The sequence below is a fragment of the Prosopis cineraria genome, unplaced genomic scaffold (genome assembly GCF_029017545.1).
Source record: "Prosopis cineraria cultivar Desert tree isolate PC_DT_omini unplaced genomic scaffold, ASM2901754v1 PC8, whole genome shotgun sequence".
Classification (NCBI taxonomy): domain Eukaryota; kingdom Viridiplantae; phylum Streptophyta; class Magnoliopsida; order Fabales; family Fabaceae; genus Prosopis; species Prosopis cineraria.
Genome location: NW_026555339.1, coordinates 13551082 through 13561056, shown reverse-complemented (window position 1 = coordinate 13561056; position 9975 = coordinate 13551082). Strand labels below are relative to the sequence as shown.

Below are 9975 nucleotides of genomic sequence, written 5' to 3'. Positions count from 1 at the left end.
TGGAAAAGTAAAAATGTACATAAAAACAGTCAAATGCTCTATAAATGGGACCAAAATTAATATTCTCTCTCTGCATTATAAATAGAACTAAATGAGTATTTTATTAACATAATTATCATTAATGAAAGTATGATATTTTTTTTCTCTTTTCTAGTTTTGTAGAATAAAAAGTAACAAAACATTCAAAAAATATTCTGGTTTTTTAATTCTCCAAAACAATTTTTAACTTTTTTTTTTTTTTTTGCTTTTTAGAACCTGTAACAAAAGATACATTTCCAAATAAGTTTCAAACTATTTTAAAAATAGGTTGCCAAACAAGCCCTAAGTCATCCTAATAAATTAAATTTGATCCTCAACATTCTATTGATTTGATAAATTGTTTTATATTTTTTTGGTGCAATATTTATCTATTTATTACTTATCTCTTTATAATTTTTTATTTTTGTTTAATCATCATATTGTATCGGGACTAAATTTAATTGGGTTAGTTAGCCCCTTTAAGAGTTCAACACATGAAATACCCTGAATTATTTTCATTACTATGATTTCAAACACTTGTGAGACCAATGATGAAAGGAAAAATTAGTTCTAGCCGCCAATAAATTTCAAGTCTCGAAGCCATGATAAATGATAAAGAATAAAAAAATAATCCTAAAATACGCAAATGATAGAGAAATATCGCGCAATGTGATAATTACTGTGTAATTTTAAGGACTTGTCTGGCACGTTGATTTTCGATGAAAATGACAAATTTATCCCCAACTTAAATTTGAAATGAAACATATAAAGAAGTTCGGTGATTATTTAAGAAAAGAGAACTACAACTTCTCATTAAAACCTAAAAGCAAATTACTCCTTCCGTACGAAATTATAAAACACTTTTAAACAAAATCTCATATATCAATAAATTTTATTAAATACACTCAACAACCTTATTTTTTCAAAACAAAAACATAAATTTTTAAAAATATCTATCATTTAATATATCGAAAAAAGAAGGGATGAAAATTAATTATAGAGAAAAAATAATAATATTAAAATTGATACATTTAATGAAATCTTAATCTACTGAAAGTGTCTTATACTTTAGGATGAAAAAATTTTTTTAAAAGTGTCATATAATATGAGACGGAAGGAGTATATGACTGGTGGAGAAGTAAATCCCCCAAGTATAAATTGTTTGAAAAAATTCCTAAATGACGTAGCAACCAAGCAAACAGTGATAAATTGAGACAGCAAACAAGAGAACAACTGAAAAAATGACACAAGCCTGTTTCAAGCATCAATTTGAAAGAGAAAATGACATGAGATGCAAAAAGACATTGCTCAGTTCTACTGAGGTAAAGGTAATTCCACAAGGAAGGAAACAACAATGAAACACAGAAGACGATCCAAACAGCCATTAAATAACGCCCATATCTCATTAACAGTTAACATAGAAAATAGTTATGAAATTAAACTAGTAAAGGAATGCAGGCAAGCCAACAAGATGCCATGAGACAGATGAAATCCTAACATGGTGATACAAAATATCAACTCTATACCCGCCACCTCATTCAATAATCAATATGATGAGCACAATTTGACCCCCAAAAAAAAAAATGATGAGGACATGCATATCAGAAAAAGAAACAGTTAAAATGTTCAGATTATCAACTGTGAGATATCTGATAAAACTAATCAGTCACCATTCGTGTTCTTCAGCATTTCAAAGTCTTCCACAATTCTACCATATCATCAACATAGCAGTGATTGTAATTGCAAGTGTAATTGAATCTAGATTCAATATGATAAATCAGCATCAACGCCATTGGCTTGAAATGAACATGTTCGTCAATTTTAAGGCAGACGTCAAGAATTAATCTCGTGCTGTGAAAGAGTATCTTCAAATGTTCAGCAAGCTCTAAATGCCGATACGTAGATTACTAGTTGCTACTGCTACAACAAACCTGGGGCTTTCCCAGAGAGCTTACCCTAACAAATATCATAACTTGTATCTCAAATCGTGATTATATACCAACACAGATCAGGTAATTTGAACAATGATTTAATCTTCTACGCTCTCAATTTTCAATAATATTCATTATTCAACATGCAGCTTGCCCGCTGTAGTTAAGACAGTGCAATTGAACTTTACAAATGCACTGGTAACCATCATCTACAGACCATGCTAAACATAGTTGGAAAACTTCATATCGTCAAAACAAACTCAATTTTCTGCCATTTGAGACTTCAAAATTTCTTGAAACAGCCTTTAAAAAAAATATATAGATATGATATAGATTACTGAATAAAAATTACAGAATTACAAAACCATTTGTGACATCTGTGCTTCATCAATCCTTTCATCAGTTTCTTCCTCTTCTTTGCTTATGTCAATATGTTTGCCCTGGTCGGAGCCTTCCAGCAATAGCTGATTGCTTTTTGTAATGCTTTCATCACTCAGTGTTAAGGAAGGCCGATCTAACAAGAGAGTATTTCTTTTGTAATTCCAAACAAGCATAGAAATGTAATCCTGAGGAGAGACAAGACCTTGTTCCTTTGTGCAACTCCTTTGTTCCTCCAGAGTCTTAGGATCCTCAAGTTTTATATATTCTAGCAATGCCTTTTCATGGTCCGGTACCCAATTACTTGGGAATGGAGTGTAGTCTGTCTCAGGCACAAGAGCCATCCTAGTATATTGGAGGCCATCAATTGATTCAACAAGACCCATCCTCAGCAAATTATGATACTCAGGAGACTGGCCTTTTTTCTCCTTTAATGGACGGCTCAAATTTCGAGAACCAATCTTATAGACTTTTGCTCGTGAACGGAGCTTGTATTTTGCTGCATACAGCTTTGCAAGAGAACCTCGTACTATGTAAGAACAAAAGTTCACAACTTTTTTCCGATTGTCTGCAAATCTGTACCATTCAACCATGGTTGACAAAAACTTGTTCATTTGAGCATTGGTATGAGCTTGAGTGGCATGAAACATCCGAAAACAAGGCTGTGGATCAGGATCTCTATCTCCCTTCAGAAAGTTCAATTTTCGAAATTGCTTAATGCATTGCTTTAAACTTGCAGTCACTGATAAAAGGGTTCCTACACCTTTTTCGCTTATGATCTTGCCACCAGTTGCAGTGTATCGAAGGGTTGGATAGACCACCCTCCTGCATAATACATGATCAAGAAACATTATACCTTTAGTTATATGTTCTATTGGAAGGCTCTCATTATCAAGCTTAAGCATATACTTCTGATCACAAAACTCAATCAATTGCTTTCTCAATGTTGCTGCATCTGCCCTTGGACCCCGAACACCAATTAATATATGCCCTCCATAACGTATAAAATCTATCTTCCGGGTTTTATCAGGTCCACTTGTGGGCACAAATTCTGGCCAGGATGTGTTTCCCTGCTCTGCTTCACTTTCAGGACTGTTCCAAATGACATCACTCTTTGATGGCCGGTAAAACTCCTTAATCTTTCCTTCCATCCAGCGGTCCAACTCATCAAAGCAAATATTGGCCAACAGAGGACTAAGAATTCCACAATGCCCCCAATTTGGAATTTTCTCTGCCTCCTCAGGGGCAAATCCAAAAAAAGTTTCTAACCAATAGGGATCAGGCTTGGGCTCATCTTCTGCTAGCACCCTTTTCTTCTGGTACTTCCTCTTTTTCTTCTTTTTCTCCCCATCTTCAACTTTATTGGTGATGACTGGTGTTGTCAGTGCTGCTTTCACTAGATCAATAATCTTTTTATCCCTCAAATCCCTCATTAAAGCATTTATCACTAACCCTACCTTCATCCCATCCAAAATGGTACTCAAATCACCCTTCATATACCACAAATATCCAGCAAAATTCCTCCTAATTACCCTCAAGACTGTGTGCGCATTCCTTCCTGGTCTATATGCAAATGACTTCTGCGAAAACCGAGCTTCATAAATTGGCTCCAAAATCATAAACAAAACCTCCTGAACAATTTTATCTTGAAATGGTGCTGGCTGTGTAGTTGTTAAAATTGCTTTGATCTTCCTCTTTGACAATGACTGATAATCAGTCTTATCCCTAGGGGATTTTATAAAGAAGTCCAACCGAGCTCCCCATTTGAACCTATTATCAAGGACAGCATTTCTAAGTGCCAACAAGTCTTCAAGAGCCGACTTTTGCACAGCACTATGAGGGAGATAAGCGCCTGTCTCATCAGCACAAACCTTCTGGTAAGCCAATACCCACAATTCAAACCGACGAAGATACGAGGTCAAGTTGGTCACGATCCTATCAGGTTCACGGTAATTCTCAATCCACATTTGACAACAAACTGAAACCCCATCCTCCTTCATCAAAGTGGAGGGATCATTAGGATCTGGTGCATGTGGGCGCACTGGAGTAAAGGAGGGTGACCGGTAGTTGGCAAAACCATTCACTATAGGATTTCTGCAACCAGGTTGAGAAAATATCAAAGTGTGATTGCCAAGTGTCCGTAAAATATTGGAATTTGAGATAAATTGGTGACTAAAGATGACAAGTCGTCGATGCATCTGGCTTTTACAAGAGCTCAGCTACTTCAGGTGATTTTTAGTTTATGATGAACAAAAGCATAGAGAAGCTCTGCAGTTCTCACTTGCAATTGAACCATAGTCCTTCAACTGAGGATGACATCACAAGAAAATAGGAATGAAAATATTAGATATTAAACATAATCAAATGAAGGGATCAAAACTCATAATTTAATTTGTAGCTTTTCAAAGAAAGATAAAAATAACGACCGCAAAAATTAGAACTTCAAATGGAAAAAAATTTGAAGCTCTAAATGTTAAAACAAAACCCCACTCTATCATATGCATTAAAATCATGTGTATTAATATATATGATTTATCCAAAGTAGTACACATTTTTTATTAATGTGGAAGGCATTAATTAAAGAAACAGCACAAAAAAGGAGATATTTTAAATGAGAAACAGCTCAAAGCTACTTCTAGATATATGGAAAAAAATTATCCACACACGGACTGACAATGGGGTTAGGCCAAGGCAAGGAGGCTCTCCCAACACTCTGTCCCAATCATTCCCATGGTTCCCTCTTCCCTATAGAGAGGGGCAGCTTTTCCCCATCCCCATTCCATGCAAGCAAGGCAGGAATCAACACAGGGGCCACATGCAAGCAAAAGAATCACAAAACTTGCTGTAATATCCCATATACGAGGAAAAACATGATATAGATGAACTACACATTTCAGATACACAATCAGAGTTCCTTCTTTTATTTGGTAAAAGCCTTAAATAAGAACATTTGCAAACTAAATAGTAAATTGTTGTACACGCATATGCTGTTGTTGAAGGCCATGATTGTGTTGTGCAATATTGGTTCATGACAAGTTTAGCTTCATGCAAAACCTTGTCAAAATCCTAGAAAGGAATGGAAGACCTCGAAATGAAATACATATTTGAATGCTTGAGTCTAGGAACCACTCCTGTGCCAAAGCCCCAAGTATCAGTGTCACATACACATCAGACACACGGAGATTCTTTGGATAGGCTATCAAGCTTTGATTCAAACTTGGGAACTTCAAAAATAGTTTCTAGTTTTGTATTCCTAAAATTAGACAAAAGTCTTTCATACAGAAGCTACAGAAGTTTGGAAGTTGGAACACAAACACATTTGAAAAGTTATAAATGACAATTCTAAACAACCTTTTTAGATATGTATCTAGACTGTTACAAAAAAAAAATTGAAGGAAACGGAATATAGTAATGTTCTTTACCGCAATATGATGCCTTGATCCTATTCTGAATATCTTTTATTGAGCAATTGCCAGTCTTTTTTGAATAGAAATGATATAGCATTTAGAATAAACTGTAGCCAGGAAGTTTAAAAGCAATTCTCATGTCCATTACTTTTCTTAACCTCTCAGCATCACCAAACCTTCCAACACCAGCAAGTATATTGGACATAAGAATATAATCTCCACCATATTCTCTCTCCATCTCCAGTATTTTCCTCATCACCCTCTGACTAATTTCAACATTTCCATGAAAATTGCAAGCCCCTAGAAGTGTCCGCCAAATCACAACATTGGCAACCTCGTGAGATACCTGTAAAGCAATCTTTTCAGCTTCTTCTAACCTACCTGCCCTTCCCAGCATATCTATTAGACAGCCATAGTGCTTGGTATCTGGCACAAGTTGACAATCATCAACCATTTTATGGAAAAACTTGAGCCCCTCCTCAACCAATCCTCCATGACTACACCCATTTAAAACACTCAAAAATGTCACATGATTTGGCTTCATCCCAGCCTTTTCCATGGTTTCAAAATACTCTACAGCCTCTCTTCCCAGACCATGCATTGCAAAACCTGAGATCATTGATGTCCACGATACCAAATTTTTCCTGTGAGCAGATGTCTCCTCAAAGAATCTGCTTGCACTTGCTATGCACCCACATTTTGCATAGGAGTCTATCAGTGAATTCATAATGCGTATATCAGAGGCATTGAAGCCTTTCTTTTCTGCATAGCCATGGACTGATTGACAAATCACAATGAACCCAAGATTTGAAATGGCAGGAAAAATGGTCAGAAGAGTCACTTCAGTTGGTTTTATGCCCTCACAAACAACCATTTCCCTAAACATGGTCAATGCTTTAGTAGGCTTATTCATGCGTGTGAACCCATCCATAATAATTGTCCAGGAGACAACACTCCGAATTGGCATTTTATGAAATAATGACAAGGCAAGGTTAAACTCACCCCATTTGATCAAACCAGTAATGAAAACATTCCAAGTAACTGTATTTCTTTCAGGCATTTTGTCAAACACCTGCGCCGCTTCCATTAAGAGACCCCAAGTTGAGTACATATACAGTAAAGCAGTTTGTACATACAAGTGAAAGTGAAAACCCACTTTGAATATGACAGAATGAATCTGGATTCCAAGGTGAATGCATTTCGAATTGGCACAGGCATGACAGAGGAATGCATAAGTGTAGCTGTCAAAGGAACAATACATGAGAAATGCATGGCAGTTTTGGGAAGATATAAAAAACTTTACAGATTCTTCCGGAAAGAGGCCAAGAGAGTAACAGCGAATCAGAGTGTTGAAGAGATGCAAACAGGAAGAGGTGCAATAAAAAGGGTACAGAAGCAACCCAGAGGTTATGATATGAGAGTGGACCTGCTGAGCAGCTTGGCGATTTGATGCGTCTTTAAGTAGAAGAGAGACCAACTGCTGCGGATGCCTAGGTTGGGAATAGCATGAAGACACATTGAATTCAGAATAAGGATGGCGTTGAAGAATTTGGTGAGGCATAGCTGCTAAACAAGCGAGCACAGGGTTCCTCCCCTTCAAATTTGACAGAGGCAAGAAAGATGACAAAGACTGAGTGAAACTAAGATTAATTTTGCTGATAATTGATATAGAATATTTAAGGAGAAAATACGGCAAAATGCAACAGTTGTCCGCCAAGCTCATTCAAATATAACTGCTACACAGAAGCCATAGATTCTTTCCTAAATGCTAATGACTGCGACCCAACTTTATGAAGCAAAGTAAAAGACCCAACCACACAAGTGAAACAACGAAAATTAACACCAGCCAGAGAATTCTTAATCACCCTAACCAAAATTCCCTAAAAACACAGCTACTATAGGTAGCGTTGAGTGTAACGTCCCAAAAGTTAGACCTGGGTGCTTATAAGCATGAGAAAGAAATTTTAGTCCAAGATATAAATTTTCAAATTTAAGGCAAGGAGTCTAGAATGTTGGAAAAGGCAAAACAGAGCAATTTAATTAAACGAGCAAACTGTATTGAATGGCTAAGTCAATGTCTAAGCTAGTATTTTTCCTATATTGAGGACTCTTTTAGCTTTAAAAGAAGACAAGAATGAGCTCATTCCAAGTTTTCTATCATATGTTATAAATTTTTAAAGTTAGCCTAAAATTCAGGAAATATCAAGTTAAAGAAAAATGAGATTGAGCTTGGAATTTTGAAGTCCTTCTTGTCTCTATGGAACCTAAGATAGCTTCCATTGCAGAATAATGGTTCCTAAAATAGGATGTTGCATTGAACCAACCCAAAACGTTCTTTTCTAACAAAACGTGGTTTTGGAGTTGCTAGTCCACAATCTGGGAAGACCTAAAACGTGCCGAAGCCCCCAGTGTCCGTGTAGGGTACGCATCAAATACCGAAAAAATCCTTTCATAAAAATAGCGAAGCTACTCAATAAAACACAGCATTTTCATCTGAACCAGAACAATTTCGTGGAAATCTCACCGCAATAGGGGTTCGGCCGGATACATAATTGCTTAGCCTCTTATTCCAATCGGGCTTTCGATGTCTCCACTGCTGAAGGATGGAAGCCAGTGAAGTTCGCATCTGCCTAGTAGTCTCTGGAACCTCTGCGTTTTGGGCATCACACTCACAGCTTTGCCATTGATGGAGGTAAGAAGGAGTGAAGCTCAAATCTGGTTGGTTAATCACCGGTGCCTCTGCTCCGTGTTTAGTACTAGTCTTCGAGCCAATTTTTTTTCTTCATCAATCAACACCACGGTGACTTCGTTTGAAGTTCCACGCCTAACTATCAACCTACAGGGTTTATAGGCTCACAAAAAATCCTATCTTTTTTTTTTTGCCGCTAGAGACAATTAATATTTGGCCCCTATAATTTAAGTTAATTACGAATTCGATCCCACAGTTTCAAAATTTACTAATCCTGTTAAGTCTGCAACCGTTGATCAGATTATCTATCATCACACTTAGCTAAAATTATCAATTCCATCCTTGAAAGATTCAAATCAGAAAAATGGCATCAGAAATTGATATACATGGCTAACGGAGAGAGGGTGAAAAGGTATTGCAAGTGTAATGTAGCTGTTGAATTAGCAAATGTACTTCGAATAATTTAAAAAAAAAGGAAACTAATCATTTAACCCTTAGTAATTTTAATTCAATTGTAACATGATTTCTAAATTTTAATTCAGTATAATTTAGTTTTTATGGATTTGTTAGATTGCAACTAAGTTCATAAATTCTAATTGATTATAATTTACTCTCTCCGTCTAAAAATGTAAGGTACTTTTAACCAAATTTCACCTTAATAAAGTAGTTGTTTACTTTCAAATTAACCCTATCTTTTTATATTTACCCCTATTAAACACCTTATAATAAATATAAAGTTATTATCAATAAGGGCACTTTTGAAGAAAAAGCTATGATGATACCTCGAAAGATTAAAAATGCCTTACATTTTTAAACATTCAATTCCTTAAAAAATGTCCTACATTTTTGAATGGAGAGAGTAGTCTTTATGGTTTTAGTGCTTTCAAATGTTACTCTATGAATTTAAAAAATAGCTTTAGTTTTTATAATTTTATTTTTTAAAATATAAGAACTAATATTTTAAATAATTTAAACTATAAGAACTGAATTATATCGAATTAAACTTTAAATATTAAATTATAATTGAGTCAAAACTATAAAGATAGAATAATAATTAGTCAAAATTCATGGATTACGTTTTAATTAACTAATTTAAAATTATGTAGACTAAAATCATTTTTTTCTTTTTCAAAAATATTTTCCAACGATAGGACTATAACCAAGACTTGTCATTAACATGTAGCTAGCGTCTATATTGGTGCGCTTAACTGGATTCCTGCATTTAAAAAATTTCTTGTGGTAACATCCATTTCTGTTTTTTTTTTCTTATACCTTTCTCTTTAAAAATATAAAGCACTCTTTAATGTTAGATATTTAAAAATATAAGTTATTTTTAATTTTTTAATGGATAATTAATTCTAGAGGGTTTTACAAAAGATATCCTTGATAAATAATTCACTTAACAACTTTTTAAGTGAGACATCTTATTAAATAAGAACAAATATTAGATATGGTGTTAATTTGTTAACAATTAATTTATTTATTTGGCAATGTAACTCAATTAAATTTTTTTATATTTTTTTAATAAGGAGATCTGGAATATATTATTAAA

General features: G+C 34.9%; 2 protein-coding genes across 5 annotated transcripts; both read right to left on the bottom strand.

Annotated features, from left to right (window-relative positions):
* Nucleotides 1-2031: 2031 nt before the first annotated feature.
* LOC129318403 (nuclear intron maturase 2, mitochondrial) lies at nucleotides 2032-8544 on the bottom strand. 4 transcript variants are annotated; one of them, XM_054963139.1, is made up of 3 exons: nucleotides 8259-8544; nucleotides 7161-7328; nucleotides 2032-4633 (listed from the first exon to the last, which is right to left on the bottom strand). In XM_054963139.1, the coding sequence occupies exon 3, from the start codon at nucleotides 4523-4525 to the stop codon at nucleotides 2306-2308; it is 2220 nt and encodes a 739-aa protein (XP_054819114.1). In that variant the 5' UTR covers nucleotides 4526-4633; nucleotides 7161-7328; nucleotides 8259-8544; the 3' UTR covers nucleotides 2032-2305. The 4 variants fall into 4 exon arrangements, with proteins under 4 accessions (XP_054819114.1, XP_054819115.1, XP_054819116.1 ...); XM_054963140.1 differs by lacking the exon at nucleotides 7161-7328; XM_054963141.1 differs by lacking the exons at nucleotides 7161-7328; nucleotides 8259-8544 and adding an exon at nucleotides 5750-5887.
* Nucleotides 5832-8360, bottom strand: LOC129317336 (pentatricopeptide repeat-containing protein At1g09220, mitochondrial). The gene is made up of 2 exons (XM_054961681.1): nucleotides 8217-8360; nucleotides 5832-7328 (listed from the first exon to the last, which is right to left on the bottom strand). The coding sequence occupies exons 1-2, from the start codon at nucleotides 8358-8360 to the stop codon at nucleotides 5832-5834; spliced, it is 1641 nt and encodes a 546-aa protein (XP_054817656.1).
* Nucleotides 8545-9975: the final 1431 nt, after the last annotated feature.